We start from the raw sequence: 24,054 nt of genomic DNA, 5'->3' as shown, positions 1-24,054 counted from the left end.
CATAATATAGGAGTTTCCCTTTTAAAATCAAATTACTGAAATAAATGAACTTTTTGATGATATTCTAAGAGATACACCTGTATATAATTGTGTTCTGATTCATCAACTGTAATATAATTTTTCCTTACTTAGCACATTATTTAAAGGGGTAGTGCACAGCACTAACACACCTATTATACACTAATATTGGGCAGCGCAACCCATACCTCTCTCTATTTTTCATATTCTCTGCCTCTGGCCTTAGACACAATGGTTCTGGACTTCAAACACTTGGCTAAAAACCACAAATACCCACAATTACAGCTGAGCCAATGATTTTCTAGACTCTTTAATAACACTTAAACCAGTCACCAGTGCTGATATGATACAGGATACAAAGTATTCAGCTCTGCTATTGTAGGGTGGATGACATGTAATCCTAGCAAGAGATGCAATAAATACCATTTCTGGATTTTCTCTTATTCTCAGGCCCAGTGTTATCAGCATACTTTTGCCGGGCTATCTACCCAGCTGTTTTCATTGGTTGTCTATCAGAAAAACCCTGCACACACCTCTCACCTGGCTGAAAAAAAGAATTATAATGAGAACACTACAGCCCTTGGTCATTTTACAGCATTCAGTTACAAAAATGGTAGGCGTCATTGCTGGAATACATAAAGAAACGGTCAATAAGCAAATTGTACAATTTCCTGACACATTGAAACAAGTAGCTGCTCGAAGTGGCCAGAAGCATCACTCTTCAGTGCTTGCTCCAGGGTCTTCTTAAACTCTGAAGAAGAAACACACAAAAACTAAAGTCAATTGTGTAAAAAGTGTATGATGACAGGTAGTATGTTCAGGAGAGGAGTGTGGAGTATATGATGACAAGTAGTATGTTCGGGAGAAGAGTGTAGAATGAAGGATGAAAGGCAGTATTTCATTTTCAAGGTAATATGTTCAGACGAGGAGTGCGGGGTGTATGATGACAGGTAGCATGTTCAGGAGAGGATAGTGGAATGTAGGATGAAAGGCAGTATGTTCAGGAAAGGAGTGAGAACTGTATGCTGGTAGGTAATTGTCAGGGCTGGGCTCACAGCAGCTCTCTTCTCTGTGCTCAGGCTGCTCAGCTGTGGGTTGTCAGCACTCATTGTTTTCTCAGTGGCTCACCTGGTTATCATTATCTGCTCATATGTCCTGCCTACAGCCAGCCCCTTCTGGCTATTTAAGCTGCCTTGTTCATTCCTTTCCTGCCTTCACCTTGTCAAGATATCCTGAGTTTCTCTGCTGTGTTCCTGTTAACAGACTTTACCCGGCTGACATCCCTTCTGGTTCCAGATCCCAACCTTCTGGTTCCAACTATGCCGATTTCTGGCTCCCTGATCACTGGTTTGTCTGAGTTCCTGTCTTGCCTTCCGAACCCTGGCTTATGTTTTTGCTTTGTTTCTGATCTGTACTATTTACTAGTACATTAAAGGTGTGATTTTTACTGCATTTTCTGTCTCAGTCTGAATCATGGTTCCTGACATTAGGCGAAGGCCATAAATTCAGAGGTTATAGGCAATCCACCTAGTGGTAATATTTTTTCAAGATTGAATGAGCAGGATCACCACATGGATCAGTTTGCCACAGCCTTACAGACGCTCCTAAATCATACTGCTCATCTGGATCCTCCCGCTGTGGCTGTTTCTGGTACAACCAGTGTTGCAGGCCAACCCTGCTGCTGCTCCAGCCTCTGTGCAGGCACCCACCTTAAATGTTACCACTGTAAGAGGTATGTCTGGTTCTGCTTCACTTCCCAAGCATTTTGATTGCAATCCAGTTCAATGCAGAGGGTTTCTCAACCAAGTTGGGATATACTTTGTGTACGATGACAGATAGTATGTTCAGGAGAGGAGTACAGAGTGTTTGATGACAGGTAATATGTTGAGGAGAGAAGTGCGGAATGGGCCCTATATCTGTGCTCGATCACTGCAGTGACAATATATAGTGATAGCAATTGATATCTGCAGACACGTAGCACCAGTACTGACCACCCTCCTGCACATTCACTGGTTTTCTGAACCTACCTGACACCAGAACAACTCTCACCATTTGGTATGCAAGAGGTAATGCAGCCTGTGTCTCGCTGTGTCCCAACAACCACTCTGCATGGAAGGTCTTAATTGAAATCAGGTATCTGTTCAGCTGCAGCAGCTCAGTGCTTAGCTTGTTGTGCCTGAAACCAGCCCATGTGCAGTTGCTGCAGGGGATACCATTTTATACCGGATACCCAACTTGCTTCTGGAAATAGAGTTCCTCCTTTTGTGTTCTGCCGAAAACTCCAACTTGCCAAAATCTCCAATCACATCACTTCCGGTGACTGTACAGCAGCAATAATTGGAGATTTTTGTTGAGTTGCTATTTTTACAGAACACCGGCAGGCTATACAATCCAGTATACAGCGAGTTTTTTTTTGTTTTTTTTAACAGAACACAGGGTAAGTAGGAAAAAAGTTTTTTGCTGTCTTGGAGACGGCCTGTTTTTGGTTAGTAGCGGGCGGACCAACAATGTCCGCTCATTTCATTGTGTACGGAAGTGTTCTGTGAAAGCAGCAACTCGTTGAAATCTCCAATTTTTGCTGCTGTACAGTCACCGGAAGTGACGTGGTTGGAGATTTTGGCGCGTTGGGAGTTTTTGGCAGAACAGCAGCAGGGAGATGAAGGAGGGGGGTGGAAGACCGTGAGTCCTCCCCGAACTTGCAAATACAATAGCCAGCCTTCTGTGTTTACAAGGGACAGTATTGAGCCGCAAACACAGGGCTAGCACTACGGCTGAAAAAAAGTCTCGCACAGAAGTACGACCAGTCAGAAATCAGGAATCCCATATCTGACTGAACACCCTAAAGGATCTAAGGAAGACTCAAAAATGAAATACTTCTATGTCCAGTATTGGATCTAATTAACCAGCAATTGCTGGACAGGGTAATCCCCCCACCCCTTCAACCTCTGAAGCAATGCTAGCTGCACTCATCCGTCTATTTCACAAAGACAACCCCTGAATAGGACGATGGGTACTTGCCTTTCAACTTCTTTGGTCGACCATTGTGAGGCCTGTTCTGAGTGGAACCCTGTTAAACTGGCTGTATGGTCTTGGCCACCATGCTGCAGCTCAGTTTCAGGGTCTTGGCAATATTCTTACAGCTTAGGCCATCTTTATGTAGCGCAACAATTCTTTTTTTTTCAGATCTTTAGAGTTCTTTGCCATGAGGTGCCATGTTGAACTTCCAGCGACCAGTATGAGCGTGAGAGCGATAACACCAAATTTAACACACCTGAGACCTTGTAACACTAACAAATCACATGACATTGGGGAGGGAAAATAGCTATTTGGGCCCAATTTAGACATTTTCACTTCGGGATGTACTCACTTTTGTTGGCAGCGGTTTAGACAATAATTGCTGGGTGTCAAGTTATTTTGAGAGGAAAGAAAATTTATACGGTTATACAAGCTGTACACTCACTACTTTACATTGTAGCAAAGTGTAATTTCTTCAGTGTTGTCACATGAAAAGATATAATAAAATATTTACAAAAATGTTAAAGGTGTACTAATTTTTGTGAAATACTGTATATACCCCATTCATGGGGCCTAGCTGCAACAGCACATTTTTTGGATTGTAATTTTCCCTCTATGGGAACCCAAAATTAGTTTTTACTGGAATTGTTACAATTCTCCCTAAATAACCATTTCCAGTTCACAAGGGCCAGCTACAGACAGATCCGTGGCACCTCCATTGGTGCCCTGTGGGCACCTGCTTATGCGGGCTTCCACATGGGATGGTGGGAGGTGGTGGTCTACTGCTAGGAAATGTACCTCAGTTGTTGCTATGGCGGGGAACAACCGAGACTCTGGAGATGTTTTAGAGAGAACTATATTCAAATAATAGAAATATCAGTCTCACTTTTAATCACCATCACTACTAAATCACCATTCTAAAGCTTTTTATAACTATTGACGGAAGGAGGGAAACTGCTGCCAATACTCCTACTAGTGGCCACCAGCAACCATCCAAAATCGTTAAGGGGTATTATACCCACTGGACAGTTCCTCTGGATATGCCGAGATTGGGCCCTGGACTCAGGCTATAGAGCTGAAGCTACCCAGCTCTATGGGAGGTTTAGGGAATGGAAATATCCACACAGGATAATAAGACAATCTAGAAGAAAGGCGTCTCAAAGAACAAGAGATGAAAAAGTTAAATAGCAACAAGAATCAAGAGGTCAAAATCCCCCCAGACCCTGTTAGGATCATCATGCCCTTTGGCTCCCAATGGGAAGATGTCCTTGTTATACTCAGCACTGGTACATACTCACTCGCTTACCCCAAGTGGCGGACATTGTTGGTCCTAAATCATTGATGGTAGCAAAGAGGGAGAGAAATCTGGCAGATTATTGGTCAAAGCGGAGTTCATCAGATCCATGGAACAGGCAGATGGATCTACCTGAATTAAAGGGCATGTTTCCGTGTGGGAGGTGCCATGTTTGCAAGTTTGTGGACTGGACAGATGTTTTCCCCGATGCAGACAAGCTAAGAAAATATCAAATCAAGCAGTTTATAAACTGCAACATGACTCAAAATTTTTATATTCTAGAATGCCCATGCCATAAATACTTTGTTGGCAAAATAAAGTGTCCTTTGAAAGTCCGCAACGGTGAGCATCTGTCTAGCATTCAAGGTAAAGATGAGACTCTGATTGCCCAGAATTGTGCCCAGTTTCACAAAGGTCAGCGTAATGGGCTCAAAATTAAGGGCTCTTTTTCCAGTAAAGTTGTCAAGCAGAAGGGGTGATTTTAATACCCTCCTTCTCCAAAAGGAAAAGCAATGGATATTTTGGTTGGGGACCCTGGGCCCTAAACAGTTAAATACTGAACTAATCGTGCAGGTGTTTCCTACCCCTTAAAGGACTTAATGGGTATTGCAAAGGCTGCTTAATATCCTAATTTAGCCTAAATCCTTTGATGTAGAACTCCTAGGATGTACGCATGGACCAATTTTTAGATAGTCATTACTTACCCTGGTGAGCTAGAGCAGTGGTCCTCAACTCCGGTCCTCGGGGCCCACTAACAGGCCAGATTTTAAGTATTATCTTGGGGAGATGCAGACTAGAATACTGCAAACACTGAGCAGCAAATGAGATCAAGTGTGATGTAATTTAGTTATCTTGAAAACCTGGCCTGTTTGTGGGCCCAGAGGACCGGAGTTGAGGACCACTGAGCTAGAGGATATGTATCCCTGGTTGAGAACTGTCCGGGACTGATTAAAAGTCACTACTTGCAATTTCTTTACCTCAATATGGGGACTGTAACCGACTGAGCAAGTATATCTGCTTATGGGTCCAAAAGTAGAGTTGAGCTTTATGTTAAGTGGCCACAAGATGGCGACATACTGTGATCAGCACTTGCATATCAGCTTTGCCCCTATGATGTGTGAAGAGAATTGCAATCTGGCTGGGCATGACGTCACAGGATATCCCCGTTGGGGGCCCCTTAAAGCCTTTAAAAGGCTGGAGAATGGAGTGTTACAGGACCAGTGGGCAAAACGCATCGGTGTGATTGCCCTTACACACACACCCATGTATTTAACATCCTACTGCCAAGCGCCACCCCGTTGACCAGAAGGAAGTAATCAGACAAGAATCATGTGAGGCACTGAAGCTCATACACCCGCACAATCCTGTACTGAGAGCCCGAACGGCTGGGAAGACTGTATAAGCACAGTGGGCATACAGTGGATCGTGCTAGACCTGCCTGACCGTATCTGCGGACATACAACCTTACAAGTAATCGTGAGTTTTCCTTAACAGGTTGAAAGCCCAAAGGTGCAAGTGATCACCCATTGGAATGCATGGATTGTGCTTTTGTCACCAAGACTGCTAGGAGGGAGTCTATTGGTGCTATAAGTGATTTATCCACAACTCTGCATGAACAATGCTTATGGTAGCCTCTGTATCATCAGGATCTGTGCGTGTTTACAATGCATGAGTATGTGCAAATACTTTAAACAGTATACTGACACTGGCTGCTATCCGCTGGATTACGTGGATTGCGTAAATTTGTATTATCTGCATGGTTTGCTGAATGTGCTTATTAGAGGACCAGCTGGGACACTCCTAAGCCCGATCGCTCGCAGCTTGTGATCTGCAATCATTTGAAGCCGCTATATTACCAGCCAAGATAGGTCTATTTACCCATAGATGCTTCCCTAACTGCAAAAGGAAGAGGGGAGAGATCAAAACCCACAATAAAATTATCTGATTAGCACATCCAGTGCAAGCATTACTACACAAGGGAAATAGTGAGCATAGATGTCAACTGTGAGTTGCATGGCCAATGAATGGCTGACACCCCAGATGTGCCCTAGGACACTCTGACTCTTTACATTCATAAATCCTGCTGCAAGGCCTTCAGCAATGGTAGAGTGCATGCATGTGGGCGTGGTTGAGATCCTGGGTGTTTTCAATGACGCTGTCAATTTTTAACAGTGCTATTGTGTTATTTACCTATTGTGTTTGCATTATTCTTTAAATTCACGATGTAATAAAGTTCTTCTAAGGAGAGACCGCTGGCTGCTCCCTACTCTGTTTAACAACTAGTGGGTCCTTTTCCCATTTAACACTCACACTGTCAGTGCAATGGGGACATACACACCATTTTTCATTTATCTGGTCAGCATACCCCTGACTAGATAAGAATAATGATGTTGAAACTAACAGAGGGGAGTCTCATTAATAGTTTTAGATGTCTGAGAAGACCATGCAGTACCATTTGATTCAAGAAAGCTAGCAGCAATAATGAGGAACATAATGTATACAAAGCAGTGATGTCATAGCATTTGATGTCATTCTAGCATAGCGAAAAGCTGTGGGCAGAAATAAAATTAAAAAATATATTTAAACAATTTGGTAATTTAATATTCTTCTAAATAAAAAAAAAAAAAAAACAGTTTTCAATAAAGTTACAAGGGCTGAAGATAGCAAATGGAGGGCAACATGTACTGACCTCCCCAACATAACTATTGTATTTTTTCTTTTCATTACATCCTAGTAATGGGGTTTAAGGAAATAGCACACAAAACTTCAAAATTTATGGAAATTAATATTTTATTATTTTTAAGGCTTTTTATTTTAGTAAAAACTGAATTTTGCTACTTTCCACCACTCAGAAGTATGTACCGTATAAAGTGAACCAGACCCACAAGGAGCACTAGCATATACAGTATCTCACAAAAGTGAGTACACACCTCACATTTTTGTAAATATTTTATTATATCTTTTCATGTGACAACACTGAAGAAATGATACTTTGCTACAATGTACAGTAGTGAGTGTACAGCTTGTATAACAGTGTACATTTGCTGCCCCCTCAAAATAACACACAGCCAATAATGTCTAAACTGCTGGCAACAAAAGTGAGTACACCCCTAAGTGAAAATGTCCAAATTGGCCCCAATTAGCCATTTTCCCTCCCCAGGGTCATGGGACTTGTTAGTGTTACAAGGTCTCAGATGTGAATGGGGAGCAGGCGAGTTAAATTTGGTGTTATCGCTTTCACGCTCCCGTAATGGTCGCTGGAAGTTCAACATGGCACCTCACGGCAAAGAACTCTGAGGATCTAAAAAAAAGAATTGTTGCTCTACATAAAGATGGCCTAGACTATATGAAAATTGCCAAGACCCTGAAACTGAGCTGCAGCATGTTTGCCAAGGCCATACAGTGGTTTAACAGGACAGGTTCCACTCAGAACAGGCCTCGCCATGGACGACAAATGAAGTTGAGTGCACGTGCCCAGCCTCATATCCAGAGGTTATCTTTGGGAAATAGAGTTATTAGTGCTGCCAGCATTGCTGCAGAGGTTGAAGGGGTGAGAGATCAGCCTGTCAGTGCTCAGACCATAAGCCGCACACTTCATCAAATTGGTCTGTATAGCTGTTGTCCCAGAATCTAAAGATGAAAGCCCACAAACAGTTTGCTGAAGACAAGCAGACTAAGGACATGGATTACTGGAACCATGTCCTGTGGTCTGATTAGACCAAGATAAACGTATTGGTTCAGATGGTGTCAAGCGTATGTGGCAGCAACCAGGTGAGAAGTACAAAGACAAGTGTCTCTTGCCTACAGTCAGCAATGATGGTGGGAGGGTCATGGTCTGGGACTGCATGAGTGCTGCCCGCACTGGGGAGCTACAGTTCATTGAGGGAACCATGAATGCCAACATGTACTGTGACATACTGAAGCAGAGCATGATCCCCTTTCTTCAGAGACTGGGCTGCAGGGCAGTATTCCAACATAACGACCCCAAACACACCCCAAGACCACTGCTTTGCTAAAGAAGCTGAGGGTAAAGGTGATGGACTGGTCAAGCATGTCTTCAGACCTAAACCCTATTGAGCATCTGTAGTGCATCCTCAAAGGATGGTGGAGGAGCACAAAGTCTCTACCATCCACCAGCTCTGTGATGTCCTCATGGAGGAGTGGAAGAGGACTCCAGTGACAATCTGTGAAGCTCTGGCGAATGCCATGCCCAAGAGGGTTAAGGCGGTGCTGGAAAATAATGGTGGCCATGCAAAATATTGACACTTTGGGCCCAACTCAGATATTTCTACTTTGGGGTGTACTCACTTTTGTTGCCAGTGGTTTAGACATTAATGGCTGGGTGTTGAATTATTTTTTTGAGGAAAGCAAATTTACACTGGTATACAAGCTGTACACTCACTACTTTACATTGTAGCAAAGTGTAAGTTCTTTAGTGTTGTCACATGAAAAGATATAATAAAATATTTACAAAAATGTGAGGGGTGTACTCACTTTTATGAGATACTGTACATTACAGCCAGGTCTTTGTTATATTTCTGCAAGTTTTTTTGTTTTTCGGTTAAAGCAGGACACAAACCTTAACAATCTACAGAGACCAATACACGGAAGGATCACCCTAGTTGTCTCTTATAGGAAGTAGTGCAAAATAATTACTTGCAAGTAAAATGGCTTGAAACATTAACTTTGTTAGGTAGGAATTCATGGCCAAAATTTTGTCCCAAAAATGTGCAGGAAACTGGCCAGTCAGTTGTCATATGCCCAGACCGTGATCACTCATAAATTTGCATTAAGATCTCATTCTATGACTTGTTCATACCCAGCCATAACCTAAAAATCAATAGGTTTATGACTAAACAATCAAATGAAATACAAAAAAACTATCAGCGCAAACCTATTATATGTGATAAATTAACTCAACACCAATTCACTGTGCATAAATCAGGTGTGTGAACTTATAAATCAATAGTGGTGTCCGGCAGCATGCACCAATCGTGTTTCACAAATCACAATAAACTATAAATCATACAAAAATGTGATGCGCCAGAAATATAAAATCAAAAAGTGATGACAATAAATCATATCCAGTTCATAAGGCACATAGCAATGTGTGTGCTTCCAATAAAATGATATAAAGAGTGTCCCGTGTTCAGATGAAGAAAATCCAGTGATGAAAACAACTTGTAATCACCAATATAGTGAATCCCTCCACCAGGTGAATCAGCCTCTCACCTTTCTGAAGGACCCAAACGGGCCAGCAATCACATGTATCATTGATCAGACTTCCAGGAAAGAGCCACACTACTATATTGCACCTCGAGGGATCCCGGGACATATAGAAAACAGATGAAGAAATCTAGTGCTCTCCGCATACTAATGAAGGGTATGCTTTATTAGAGAAAGGCAGATCAACTCACATTTGTCGGGCACTCAGCTGTGCCTGCTGTATAATCGATGTCAGCGATCTGTTACCAGAGAGAGACTCTGCGTCGGCCACGCACGCTCCGCCCCCCTAGGGGGGCGGAGCGTGCGTGGCCGACGCAGAGTCTCTCTCTGGTAACAGATCGCTGACATCGATTATACAGCAGGCACAGCTGAGTGCCCGACAAATGTGAGTTGATCTGCCTTTCTCTAATAAAGCATACCCTCATTAGTAAGCGGAGAGCACTAGATTTCTTCATCTGTTTTCTATATGTCCCGGGATCCCTCGAGGTGCAATATAGTGTGGCTCTTTCCTGGAAGTCTGATCAATGATACATGTGATTGCTGGCCCGTTTGGGTCCTTCAGAAAGGTGAGAGGCTGATTCACCTGGTGGAGGGATTCACTATATTGGTGATTACAAGTTGTTTTCATCACTGGATTTTCTTCATCTGAACACGGGACACTCTTTATATCATTTTATTGGAAGCACACACATTGCTATGTGCCTTATGAACTGGATATGATTTATTGTCATCACTTTTTGATTTTATATTTCTGGCGCATCACATTTTTGTATGATTTATGACTAAACAAGGCCAAAAAAAATAGTTTTCTAGATCCTGTCTCTGTCTTGTACACAGATAATTAAACACAAGCAGATAATCTGTGAATATGCATCTTGCACATGTACATCTGCTGCAGCAACTATACCAGAAAATTGTTGCATTTTTAGGGTTGAATTTTTCGTACTTACAGCAAAAACAGTGCGATTACATAGAGAAGACATCGCTTCTATAAGTACACATATTCGATCTAGCCAGTCTGGGCATAGCGGTCAGGGTAGAAGGTTGTGACAATGTCCCCTTAATGTTTTCTATTGGGGGTTTGGTAGCTCTGAATTCTGCTACATAAATGGAAAATCTCAGCACTGAATAGAAGGTGGCAGTATATGCTAGTAATAGTATAAATCTGTGCTATTCTCACAGAATGTTTGTGAAAAATGCTGAATGGGCCATATAAACTGTGGGAATGTGATACATACTTTAACCTAAATGGGCTTTTTTTATTTATTTTTTTATTTACGTATTTTGAAATATAGACAGTGGCCTATAGACCCATTCTACTAGATTTTTTTTACTTGTAATAGTTCTTAATGTAAAAATATAGTAAGAAGGTGCATATAGTTATGTGATCATTGCTTGTTGACGCGGTGAACATGGAAATGGATATCTGTCAGCAAGTGACAAGATGAACATTAAAATCATCACAATGGGTCCTACCACTTAAAGCAGACAGTCTGAATGCTCATCTTCCCTTGAACTTTTGTCAACAACTTAACTATTTTCTGAAATAGGTACCTGTTCTTATCGTCTTATGTAATTTCTTCACATATAAATTAGAAATCAAGGAAAAAAGAATACATAATACCAGTTCAGAGATTTTTTTTTTTTTTTGTGTAAACAGAAGTATGGAAATTTAAGTAAAATTCCCTTTAGTAGATGTCTTGTTTGTAAATTCTACTTAGCATGAGAAAATGTCTGCCCTGGAGCGGATTCTTTCAATAATGTTAATAACTGCATGGTACTGTGTTATTTCTGATATAAATACATTAATATTTTTATAAAAATACATTTACCAGGTCCCTTTAATGTAAAACATGAACACTCATCGAGGCTCCTAATTTAATCTGCTACCGAACCTCGGGGAAAAAAAAATGGATTCTGAAGCCAAAGTTTAATATTTTAGTTGATTTCCTTTTCTTGGTTCCCTGCCATAACTGGAGCAATCTATCGTTGAGAATAGTAGTTAGAAAACCTTTCAGGAGATCAGCAATTGTAAGGCATGTTTAATGGCTTTAAAAGGCAATTATTTTTTGTTTGTATGGGAGCCAATGGTTTTAATCTAAAATCGGTAAAACATAAATCTCTGTATCCATATGGGTGTACGAATGTGATTAATCTTGACACCTACAGTAGGCATGGTAAGTGCATTGCACTAACTTTTCCACAAATGTTTTTCAGCTTACATTCTCCCTCATTATATGAATGAAAAATTCTGACAGTTAGCACGTTTCCAGAAAAGTGCAGACACAGGTAGTGTCACAGAAACAAGTCTAACCATCTGCCAAGAAGCCATTCATTCAAGTATCAGCATAAGCAATTAATTGCTATTCGTCTCCAGAACTGAAGTGTTTAATATGTCATAGCAGAAGGTTTACTACAGGACCCAAACATTTTGCAATGATATAGTAATTCTTCCTGATATACCCCTGGCCAAGTACCAATAATTAGTGTGTTAAGAGTAGAAAAAAAAAATAAAAAACTGCTCCCAATTTAATCCGAATCCATAAGCACTACAGATTCAAAGTTCTCCTGCAGACACAGCAACTCACTCCTCGTCATTGCTGCCTTGATGGTGCCAGAGGCTTATTTGTCCAAGTGTTTAGTTCTGGCTTCTCCACAAAACCAATATAGTTCCTCCACAGACAGCATGTAGGGTACTTTGCCCTTGTGCATTAGCTTGGTTGATCCCTTCTCTAGGGGCCTTCTGGTGTAGTGGAAACAAGTTCATATTGACTTCCAAATTCAGAGGACTCTGGTTTCCAGCTTGCCGACTTCTAGAGTTATTCTGTTGGTGATTCAGTGGCTTTCCCATTCATTTTGCTAACGTGGATTTTAACTCCATTGCATTTTCAGTGAAAAGTAAAATGAAGCGGAGTATGTGCTAGATGTTTTATTAATTGTTCATAGGATGCGTAAAACGGACACCTCATAATGCATTGGCTGGGATCCACAGGGCTTTGTTTTGTTCCTGCTCCACAATAACCAGGATCTGAGTGCAAATGTTCACCAGCGCACCTCCTTGAATTACAGCTGAGAAAAGAAAGAAAAACAAAAAATGGGTTTTTGACTTACCGTAAAATCATTTTTTTTTTTTATGTTCATTGATGGACACAGCTCTTCATCTTCATGACCATAGGGCTATGCTGCCCCCTACAAGAGTAGGACACTAGGAAGAGAAAAGCTTGAACACGCCTATAGGGCATTCCTTGGGGGTATGCTCCCACTTCCTGCTATAGGTATTCAGTTTTGTAATAAGCAGTGTCAGAAGAAAAAAACAACCCAACTCAAAGAGGGGCGGGTGCTGTGTCAGTCACTGAACATCAGAGAAATGGATTTTGCGGTAAGTCAAAAATCAGATTTTCTCTTTCGTTCATTGACAGACACAGCTCTTCATCTTCATGACCGTTTGGGGCATCCCAAAGCAGTCTCAAACATGACGGGTGGGAACAGCAGAAAACAAACTTGCCAAAGGCTAAACCATAGCCAACCAGGTATCATGGAGCTTAACTGAGAACAACTGGAGTTCACCTGAAAAAAACACCCTCAAAGAGGACAAGCCTCTAAACAGCAGCCTGCAAAACTTTGCGGCCAAAAGAAGCACCCGCAGATGCTAATACATCCACTTTATAAAACTTTGTAAATGTGCGCACAGACGATCAAGTGGCCGATTTACAAACTTGCACTACTGACCCTGATGACGGAAGGCCCAGGAGGCACTAAGCGCCCTAGTAGAGTGTGCCCTGACAGGGAAAGGAGGAACCTGACCCTTAATAGAACAAGCCTGAACCAGTGTCTGCCTGGTCCATCTGGAAATGGTTGCAGCAGAAGCAGCCAGCCCCTTGCGAGGTCCATTCGTGAGGACAAACAGTGGTTCTGACTTCCTAAACTACTCCGTGGCTGCCAGACACACCCTGATTGCTGGTACCACATCCAAGGAATGCAAAGCATTAGGATGCTTAGGCTTAGGACACAGGGAGGCAACACCATGTCTTCATTCAGATGAAAATCGGAGACGACCTTTTGGAAGGAACAGCGGACATGGTCAGAGAATCACCTTATCCCTGTGAACCACTAGATAAGGTGAACAACAAGACAGCGCTGCCAGCAAAGACACCCTGCACGCCAAAGTAATAGTCACCAAAAAGGCTACGGGGACAACGTAAGCAGAGGGATCTCCCGAATATTTTCAAAAGGGAGGTTTCTGAAGAACTGACAACACCAAATTGAGGTCTCACGGCGGCAAAGGAGAATGCACTGGGGGGAGCCAAGTGTCTCACTCCCTGGAGAAAAGTACCCACCAAGGATTGTGAGGCCAATGGATGTTGAAAGAAAATCGCCAAGGCCCAGACCTGGCCCTTAAAAAGGTACTTAAGGCCAAACGTTGCTCGACCCCCCACTGGATGAAAGCCAAGATCCGAGTCACCGAAAAGAAGCGAGGATGAACCCCAAGAGACTCATACCATGCAATAAATGTCAATCTTCCTGGAAGAGAATTTTCTAGCTTTTAAAAGCATAGGAATCACCGACTCAGACAACCCTCTATCCTTCAGCACCTGGCTTTCAACAGCCAGGCCTTCAAAGCCAGCGACTGTAAAGCAGGATGGAAGATCAGCCCTTGAGACAGCAGGTCTTCCCTGAAAGGAAGTCTCCAAGGAACATCTGCGACCAGCCGTTTCAGATCGGCGTGCCGAGACCAGTCTGGAGCCACTAGAATTACCGGAATTCCCTTCTGTCTCGATCCTGCACAGGAGTTGCGGCAGAAGCTTGAGAGGAGGGAAGGCGTATATCAGACAATAATGACTCCAGGGAGCCACTAAGGCATTTGTGGCGTCGGCTAGAGGGCCCCGAGACCGTGCCACAAACCTCCGAACTTTCCTGTTGAGGCGAGAGGCCAACAGATCCACCTCGGGAATCCCCCCACCGGAGAGACAACTGACGGTTTGCCTGCCAGTTTTCTACTCCTGGAATGTGAACAGCAGAGGGCTGGAACGAACCTTTCTGCCCACCTTAGAATGCCGGCTACTTCCTGAGCCGCCAGGACACTTCTTATGGCCCCTTGGTAATTGACATAGGCCATGGCCGTGTCATTGTCCCACTGATTCTGTACCGGAAATCCCTGAGACATTTTGTCCAATGATCCAGGCAAAGCCTGATTGATCAGTAGCCTGGACTCTTCGAGAGTCCAGACCCATTGAGCACAATCTGTGCCGAGGACGCCTTCCGACCCGGATAGGCTGACATCCGTCCAGTACAAGGGAAGAAAGGATTTTCCCTGAAGAAGTGCTGGAGAGCGAAGCCACCAAACCAGGGACCCCTCGTGCTCTGTCTTAACACGCTCAGATTGTCCAGACACTAAGAATCCTTGTTCCATTTCACCAGAATCTCCGTTTGCAAAGATCTTGTGTGGAACTGTACAAATGGAACTGCCTCGAAGGTAAACACTATCAGACCAAGCACCCGCATGCAAGTCTGAAGAGATGACCGTCTGCTGGACAGCAGAAGCCGAATCTCCTCCTGCAACTTCTGAAGTTTTGCCAGAGGGAGAAACACATTCAGGCTTGTGGACAGGACCAGAGTAGACTTCTGAAGGTTCAGAATCCAACCAAGCTCCCTCAGCGTTTGCAGAGTGATCTCCAAGTTGGCCAACAGGGCAGTCAAAGACTCTGCAAAAGCAGATCGTCCAGGTACCCTAATATCAGGATCCTCCGCTGACACAGTAATGCTAGAACCGGGGTCAACACTTTTGTGAATAGCCGAAGAGCGGAGACTAAACCAAAGGGTAACGCCACAAATTGATAATCCTCCTCGCACACAGCAAGGCGGAGGAATTGCTGATGGGCGATTTAAATGGGAATGTGAAGGTAAGCGTCCTTGATGTTGATGGATGCAAGAAAGCCCTCTGATGTGGGGATGCCACCATCGTGCGAATGGATTCCATTCGGAACTTCTGTACCCACACAAAGCAGTTCAGTGCCTTGAGGTCCGGAGTTGGATGCACCCTGTCCTCCTTCCTGGGAACCGTAAACAGGTTTGAATAGAAACCTTGAAAACGTTCCAACATGGGAACCGGAAACAATCACTCCTCGAAGTAACAAATCTTGCACTACCCCATAGAGATCCGTTAAGCGATCTGGGGATAAGTGCAGGTTTGAAAGGAAGGACCTTTCCGGCGGATATGATCAAAGGGAAGAATCTTTCCGGCGGATATGATCGAAGGGAAGAATCTTTCCGGCGGATATGATCGAAGGGAAGAATATTTTCAGCGAATATGATCGAAGGGAAGAATCTTTCCGGCGGATATGATCGAAACTCCATCTTTTAGCCGAATCAAATGACTTTGTGGACCCACTTGTCCTGAATCAGGATGGTCCACGGATCCAGAAAACAGTAAAGATGTTCCCCCACCCCAGATATGGGTGAGGGTGCCCCTTCATGCGGGGGTGTTTTTTGTTCGCAGGCCTGGCAGACCCCGCTCTTGGTTTGCCCGAACAAGACCAGCACTTCAGCCAGATAATGCGCCGCAGGACCACCGCTGAGACAGACAGTCTAGAAAGCAAGGGAGCGGCATCCAAAGAGGCATCACATACGAACTGTAGCCCTAGGATCAACAGATCCGCCAGCTTTACAAAGGCAGGAGGGAGCCGTTTCTCCTCCAGGTCCCGCCATTCAGTCATAGCTTGTGACACCAGGGAGATGGTAAACACCAGCCTAAGCGCCGACCCAGCCACAGTGAACATATGGCGGGTCAAGGCCTCCGACCTATCAGCCAGGCCAGAGAATACCAGGAGCTCTTCAACCGGTATTCCAGTGGTTTTATTTAACCTGGAAACCGGGGAGTCCACTACAGGAGGTACCGTCCATTTTTTAAGGAGGGACTCCTCATAAGGGTACCGCATTGCAAAACGCTTAGGGATTGCAAAGGTGCGTTCTGGGGACCCCTCCACTGTTCTGAGCCAATATTGTCAAAGAAAGCAGGAAAGGAACACCCTTGCCGCTTTGGAGGACCTGTGGGTGCCAAAAATTACTCGCGCCTCCAATGCTGCGTTAGTCCCATCTTCCATATGCAAGGTTTCCCGCACTGATACAATCAGTGCATTCACTAGAGCATTTCCAAATGCGGTTAGAGTAACAGAGAAGTCATCCTCACTATCAGAGCATGCAGGGTGCGTGGACGCAGACCCTCAAAGGGTAACTCGCATCCGTGGTGGCCGAATCAGATCCTGGATTGGAGGAGACAGAGGAGGCAGGTGAAGGCGGGGGATACTTTTTGTAAGCCCAGGACCAAGTCCACTTTGGACACCAAGGACTCCAGGACCGCTGTCAGTGCAGCCAGTTGTGGGACCCCGGAGGGCCCGGCAGCCTCTGAGAGGAGATCAGGTGGTGAAACATGTTTCAGTGTCTCCATGAATCTGCACCACAAAGTGTAAAAAAACCACTGCAAGGGACACCCCACAACGCAGTCTGCACCACAAGGCCCAGCAAAGCACTACCACTGCCGAATCGCCGCTCATCTGAGCTCCAAAAAGATGGCCCCTGCTATTTTCAATGGGAAACCATAGGAAAATGGCCACCGAGGCTACACAAACATGGTCGCCTATCTGTAGCAAACCAGGCTACAAGAAAATGGCAGCGCTACGCCAATCCCGGGGGTCCCAGGGGCAGAATAAAAGATCCCAACAGGGAGGGGGGCCCTGGCAGGCTCCACCACAAGGCGCCCTCGAGAAGCGATCATTTGGTCGCCAGCGGCGTGCTCCCCCCTCCACCCCCATTGCCAGTACAGCACCCCATTTCACCTAAAAAAGGTATGTCCTCCCCAGGGGGAGTGTGAGCAGATGGAGGGCACAGGCCGCAATAGACCACCGAGCTTGGGGGGAGGGGAGACACAAACTGGGAAGGAGGGTAGCCCGGGGGTCCAACGATCCCAGGGAGAGGCCCACGTCCACCCCAAAACCCTCCAGGGGTAGAGGGGGGACAGCTACTTTCCACACCAGGGAGGGCGCCGCTCCGTACAGGACACCGCTCCATCGTAATATAGGTGCTGCCGGTCAGGAGGAAACAAAGCCATTTTGTATGTGTCCTCGCGAAACGTTTAAATCGCAGGCGTGCCTCCATCTAGTGAGGCCATGTCGCAACCGACCTAGCGCAGAGCTGCGGTTGCATGAGCTCGCTGGCCGGACTGGGGGGGACCCTAAAGATTTAGATTATCCAATTTGTCGCCCAGTCTGGCAGTTGATAGTAGAATCTCACAGGAACAAAATAATAAAAAGGAGGAAAAAATTGCTAGGACCAGAGATCCCAGCAAGGAACTTGGTCCTTACTCCTGACTAGGCAGAAAAAAAACGGAATACCTTTAGCAGGAAGTGGGTGTATATCCCCAGAGACTGCCCCATAGGCGTGCTCAAGCTTTTCTCTGCCTAGTGTTCTACTCCTGTAGGTTGCAGCATAACCCTACGGTCATGAAGATGAGGAGCTGTGTCCGTCAATGAACGAAAGAGAAAGAAAGTTTTTTTGTCAAAGTGTTTATCAGCTGAGGAATCTAAAATTAAATTCACACCAATTTAAAAGTAAACATGTCACTACACATGACAGGTTAAAATAATATAAGCCAAGTGACAATCGCTACACCTTGCTAGAAAAGCCATTCCCGCAAGGTACCTTGGGAGCCCCTACAATAGCCAACTTTTAAAAGTGATATTAAAGGCAGGTTAAAAAAAAAAAAAAAACACCACAACAACACAAACATGTTATACTCACCTGGCCTGTGCAGTGGTTTTCCACAAAGCAGCCTGGATCCTCATCTTCTCAGGTTCAGTGCCTGCGCTCCTACCTGCTCCTGAATGCCCCCAGAGCAAGCAGCCTCCAATAGGGGCACCCAAGCAGGCTTACTCCAAAACTGCGGCTTTGCACATAGGTGGTTTTTTACCTTAATGCATTGAATGCGTGACGGTAAAAAAAACACATGAGCCTTTAGAACCACTTCTAAAAGTCAGTGCAAAGTAACAACCCAACACCGCCCACAATGCAATACAGGACCTCAAAGACCTATTGCATTGGGGTCCACGACTCCTCCTGGGGCACTCTGCAGTAATTTATGTTCTTGCAAGCTATACCAATTGATACCTGAAAGAGCTGAGTTTAAAACCTAAGTGCTTGTTTACACCTGTGATGTCTATTTATAGGTTTACTTTAAATTAGGTATGAAATTTAGAAATCTAAACCTAGAACAATCTGCCAACACTAAATAGGCGAGCAGGCCAGCTACTTTGTGTAATAATGTATTACCTGTATGACAAACTTTGCTTCCAAGTTTAACCACACTGCTGGGTGGACTTACCCACTTGTTTTAGGCCAGTTAGAAATTTTTTGAGTGGCAGTATAGCAAATCGCACCATCCTGAGTGGGCTGCCAAAACACTACAACTGGCATTTTGTTTTCAATGCACAGATTGTTCACATCTTTGTTTATTGTGGTGTTCTAGAGGCATTCTTGGGGCACTATTTAAAATTACACCACCCTGGATAACTGCAATTGGCACAATGCAACTGCAATTGGCACAATGTGTTGCAAATTCTAAAAGTGATGACCCTCAGCAAGTAGACCAATTTTTTTTAAGGAGTTGTGTTTGCAATGGTTTGCTGTAATCTGCACAATACGCTTACCTTTTTAACCAAGCCTCAGATTTGTTTTCTCCCATATGCTGCTTCTAATAATAAAGAATAAGTTAACCTTTGGGAACATGTAACCTGTTCCCAATGCTGCAGCCAATGTCCGATGCCGTCCCCCCTCCCTGTGACAGCAGTAAGGGGAGAATTTCCCTGTACTAGCTGTCACTTTTTAAAATCAGCGCAGCCGCGTGGGGCATCCCCCACACGTCCACGTCATTCATTCACACAGCGAAAGTATTCGGCCCCCTTGAACTTTGCGACCTTTTGCCACATTTCAGGCTTCAAACATAAAGATATAAAACTGTAATTTTTTGTGAAGAATCAACAAGTGGGACACAATCACGAAGTGGAAAGAAATTAATTGGATATTTCAAACTTTGTTAACAAATAAAAAACTGAAAAATTGGGCGTGCAAAATTATTCAGCCCCTTTACTTTCAGTGCAGCAAACTCTCTCCAGAAGTTCAGTGAGCATCTCTGAATGATCCAATGTTGACCTAAATGACTAATGATGATAAATAGAATCCACCTGTGTGTAATCAAGTCTCCGTATAAATGCACCTGCACTGTGATAGTCTCAGAGGTCCGTTTAAAGCGCAGAGAGCATCATGAAGAACAAGGAACACACCAGGCAGGTCCGAGATACTGTTGTGGAGACGTTTAAAGCCGGATTTGGATACAAAAAGATTTCCCAAGCTTTAAACATCCCAAGGAGCACTGTGCAAGCGATAATATTGAAATGGAAGGAGTATCAGACCACTGCAAAACTACGAAGACCTGGCCGTCCCTCTAAACTTTCAGCTCATACAAGGAGAAGACTGGTCAGAGATGCAGCCAAGAGGCCCATGATCACCATGATGAACTGCAGACATCTACAGCTGAGGTGGGAGACTCTGTCCATAGGGCAACAATCAGTCGTATACTGCACAAATCTGGCCTTTATGGAAGAGTGGCAAGAAGAAAGCCATTTCTTAAAAGATATCCATAAAAAGTGTCGTTTAAAGTTTGCCACAAGCCACCTGGGAGACACACCAAACGTGGAAGAAGCTGCTCTGGTCAGATGAAACCAAAATCAAACTTTTTGGCAACAATGCAAAACGTTACGTTTGGCGTAAAAGCAACACGGCTCATCACCCTGAACACACCATCCCCACTGTCAAACATGATGCTGGCACCATCATGGTTTGGGCCTGCTTTTCTTCAGCAGGGACAGGGAAGATGGTTGAAATTGATGGGAAGATAGATGGAGCCAAATACAGGACCATTCTGGAAGAAAACCTGATGGAGTCTGCAAAAGACCTGAGACTGGGACCGAGCTGTTTTGCAAGGAGAAATGGGCAAAAATTTCAGTCTCTCGATGTGCAAAACTGATAGAGACATACCCCAAGCGACTTACAGCTGTAATCGCAGTAAAAGTTGTCTACAAAGTATTAACTTAAGGGGGCAGAATAATTTTGCACGCCCAATTTTTCAGTTTTTTATTTGTTAAAAAAGTTTGAAATATCCAATAAATTTCATTCCACTTCATGATTGTGTCCGACTTGTTGTTGATTCTTCACAAAAAAATTACAGTTTTATATCTTTATGTTTGAAGCCTGAAATGTGGCAAAAGGTCGAAAAGTTCAAGGGGGGCCAAATACTTTCGCAAGGCACTGTATGTGAATGAACTACAAGCCTCGACATCCTTTGCGGTTGTCGGCTTGTAGCCCTCAATGAACTTCCACAACGCTCTAATTCTTCCTGTCAGATTGCATCTGCCTGCCTGTGATGTACGGGAATGCAGATACACTGACAAATCTGAAGGAGACCTGCATGGCACCAGGCACTAAAGAAAAAAATATGTTTTTTCCTGCAAAAAAAAAAAAAAATGTGGATTTATTTTTTATTTGATTTTTAAAGTGAATTTATCCTTTAAATAGCTTAATGATGAAAAGTAGACGTTTTACATCTTTAGATTACCATCATTTATCTGGCCACATTCACTCACCTGTGAAATACTTGCTGTATTCCTGCTCAACCTTCTGTGCAGATTCAAACTGCTCTTTGGAATTTTTCTGTGTAACTTTGTCCCTTAGAAAGATTGGGTCCTTTTGTTCCCTATAAACAAAGTTAAAACAAACATATTAGAGAGAACTACATAAAAATGGATTTTTGTAAGAACTTACCGTAAAATCCTTTTCTCTTAAGCTCATTGACAGACGTAGTCTTCTTGATTCTCAAGAGCTGGGTTATGTTGTCTCCGCAGGAGTAGGACTAGGCAGAATGACAAAACGTTCTGGCTCCACCTTAGGGGCAGTCCCTGAGGGTATATCCTCCCTCTCTCTGCTACAGGGAATCAGTTCTGTTTAAAGCAGTACAGAGAATTTAACCCAACCCAACTCAATGATAGAGGGGCGGGTACTACGTCTGTCAATGAGCTTAAGAGAAAAGGATTTTACGGTAAGTTCTTACAAAAATCCATTTTTCTCTATCGCTCATTGACAGACGTAGTCTTCTTGATTCTCAAGAGCTGGGACATCCAGAAGCAGTGCCACAAATGAGGGGTGGGATTGACAAAATCAAATCCAATCTAGAAGGCCCAACCGGTGCCAAACTAGAAGTTTTAAAGGCTCATTATAAACAAAGAATGAGACTAAAGAAAAATTTTCCAACGGAAAAAACCCTCGAGGTAGACCACTGGTCTCCTCAAATTGCGGCCTGCAAAACCTTGCGGCCAAACGAGGCATCAGACGATGCCATTACATCAACTTTATAATGTTTAGTAAAGGTATGCACCGACGACCAGGTAGCCGCCTTGCACACCTGGACCACTGACGCCTGATGGCGAAAGGCCCATGACGCACTAAGTGCCCGAGTGGAGTGCGCCTTAACAGGGAACGGGGGCTCCCGACCCTTAATAGAATAAGCCTGTACTACCGTCTGTCTGATCCATCTGGAAATGGTCGCGGCAGATGCAGGCAACCCCTTTTTGGGTCCATCTGGGATCACAAAAAGTGAATCTGTCTTGCGAAACGAGTCTGTCGTTTTCAAGTATACCCTGATCGCCCGGACCACATCCAAGGAGTGTAACGCAAACTCCCGAGGATGACTGGGCTTAGGACACAGGGAAGGTAATACAATTTCTTCATTCAGATGAAATTCTGAAACCACTTTTGGTAGGAAGGATGGATTCGGACGAAGAACCACCTTATCTCTATGAACCACCAGATATGGTGAACGACAAGATAATGCGGCCAGTTCTGACACCCTGCGTGCAGAAGTAATAGCCACCAAGAAGGCCACCTTCTGGGACAACGTGGGTAGAGGAATCTCCCTAATATCTTCAAAGGGAGGTTTCTGAAGAACCGACAACACTAAATTAAGATCCCAGGGGGGTAACGGCGCGTGCACTGGCGGAGCCAGATGTCGCACCCCCTGGATGAAATTCCGCACCAAGGAATGAGTAGCCAAAGGCTTCTGAAAGAAGATGGCTAATGCTGAGACCTGACCCTTGATAGTACTCAAGGCCAGTTTCTGCTCAACCCCTTGTTGCAGAAAAGCCAATATTCGACTAATCGAATAAGACCGAGGACGGAACCCCAAAGGTTCACACCATGCAATGTAGGACTTCCATGTGCGATGATAAATCTTTCTGGAAGTCGCTTTCCTTGCTTCAACTAGAGTAGGAATAACTGAAGCTGACAAACCTTTGTCCTTCAGCACCTGGGTCTCAATAGCCAGGCCGTTAAAGCCAGCGATCGTAAAGCAGGATGGAAGATCGGTCCCTGAGACAGTAGATCCTCCCTGAGAGGAAGTCTCCACGGGACGTCCGCCACCAGTCTGACCATGTCGGCGTACCAAGCTCGACGAGGCCAGTCTGGAGCTACCAGGATTACTGGGATTCCTTCCTCCTCTATTCTGCGAAGAAGTCTTGGCAGTAACGCGAGAGGAGGGAAGGCATATATTAGCTGGTATTGCCCCCACGGGGCGATCAGTGCGTCTGCGGTTTCTGCTAGAGAATCGCGGGAGCGAGCCACGAATCTCTGAACTTTCCTGTTGAATCGTGATGCCAACAGATCCACATCCGGGGTGCCCCACCGTAGGCACAACTGGTGGAAAACGTCTGGATGGAGGGACCATTCCCCCTGATCCAGGGTCTGACGGCTGAGATAATCTGCCTGCCAATTCTCCACCCCCGGAATGAACACCGCAGAGATTGCTGGAACAAATCGTTCCGCCCAGTGAAGAATGCAAGCCACTTCTTTGGCCGCTCGGACACTCTTGGTGCCCCCCTGGTGATTGACATAAGCCACGGCCGTGGCATTGTCCGACTGGATCCGAACCGAGCTGCCCTGGAGCTGCTCGGTCCAGTGAATCAGACAAAGTCTGATCGCTCTCAGTTCCAATACATTTATCGGTAACCTGGATTCTTCCGGGGACCAAAGTCCCTGGACAGATAACTGACCGAGAATTCCTCCCCATCCGGATAGACTGGCATCCGTGGTCACTGTCGTCCAATATATTGGCAGAAATGACTTTCCCTGGCTGAGCATCGGAGACCGAAGCCACCATACCAGAGACTCTCTGGTCTGTTTGCTCAATCGGATCTGATTGTCCAGGGATTCCGGATTCCGATTCCATCTGAGAAGAATCTCTTGCTGAAGAATTCGGGTATGGGACTGGGCAAATGGGACTGCTTCGAACGAAGCCACCATCAACCCCAGAACCCTCATGCAAGTCCGAAGGGAAGACCAGCTGTTGGACAGTAACATCTGGACTGCAGATTGAATCTTTCGGAGTTTCCCTACCGGAAGAAAAA

The 24,054-nt window shown here is 44.5% G+C and overlaps 1 protein-coding gene and 1 long non-coding RNA gene across 7 annotated transcripts in view; both read right to left on the bottom strand.

Moving 5' to 3' along the window:
• Positions 1 to 7,092: 7,092 nt before the first annotated feature.
• Positions 7,093 to 9,001, bottom strand: LOC309563574. Its single transcript, XR_014225719.1, has 2 exons — positions 8,845 to 9,001; positions 7,093 to 7,236 (listed from the first exon to the last, which is right to left on the bottom strand). It is a non-coding gene; the product is annotated as an uncharacterized lncRNA (long non-coding RNA).
• Positions 9,002 to 11,786: 2,785 nt separating this feature from the next.
• Positions 11,787 to 24,054, bottom strand: part of DLG5 (discs large MAGUK scaffold protein 5) — a 235,608-nt gene continuing 223,340 nt past the window's right edge. For all 6 annotated transcript variants that reach the window (XM_082268205.1, XM_082268207.1, XM_082268208.1 and 3 more), the window contains 2 exons: positions 21,244 to 21,353; positions 11,787 to 12,622 (listed from right to left, as the gene is read on the bottom strand). In XM_082268205.1, the coding sequence (XP_082124331.1) occupies positions 12,519 to 12,622; positions 21,244 to 21,353 (214 nt within the window). In that variant the 3' untranslated portion in view covers positions 11,787 to 12,518. The remainder of the gene's footprint in view (positions 12,623 to 21,243; positions 21,354 to 24,054) is intronic.

This window comes from Pelophylax lessonae (assembly GCF_965119305.1).
Source record: "Pelophylax lessonae genome assembly, chromosome: 9".
In the NCBI taxonomy this organism is placed as follows: Eukaryota; Metazoa; Chordata; class Amphibia; order Anura; family Ranidae; genus Pelophylax; species Pelophylax lessonae.
The sequence above is the reverse complement of the archived record's forward strand: the minus strand, read 5'-3'. Positions and strand labels throughout refer to the sequence as shown.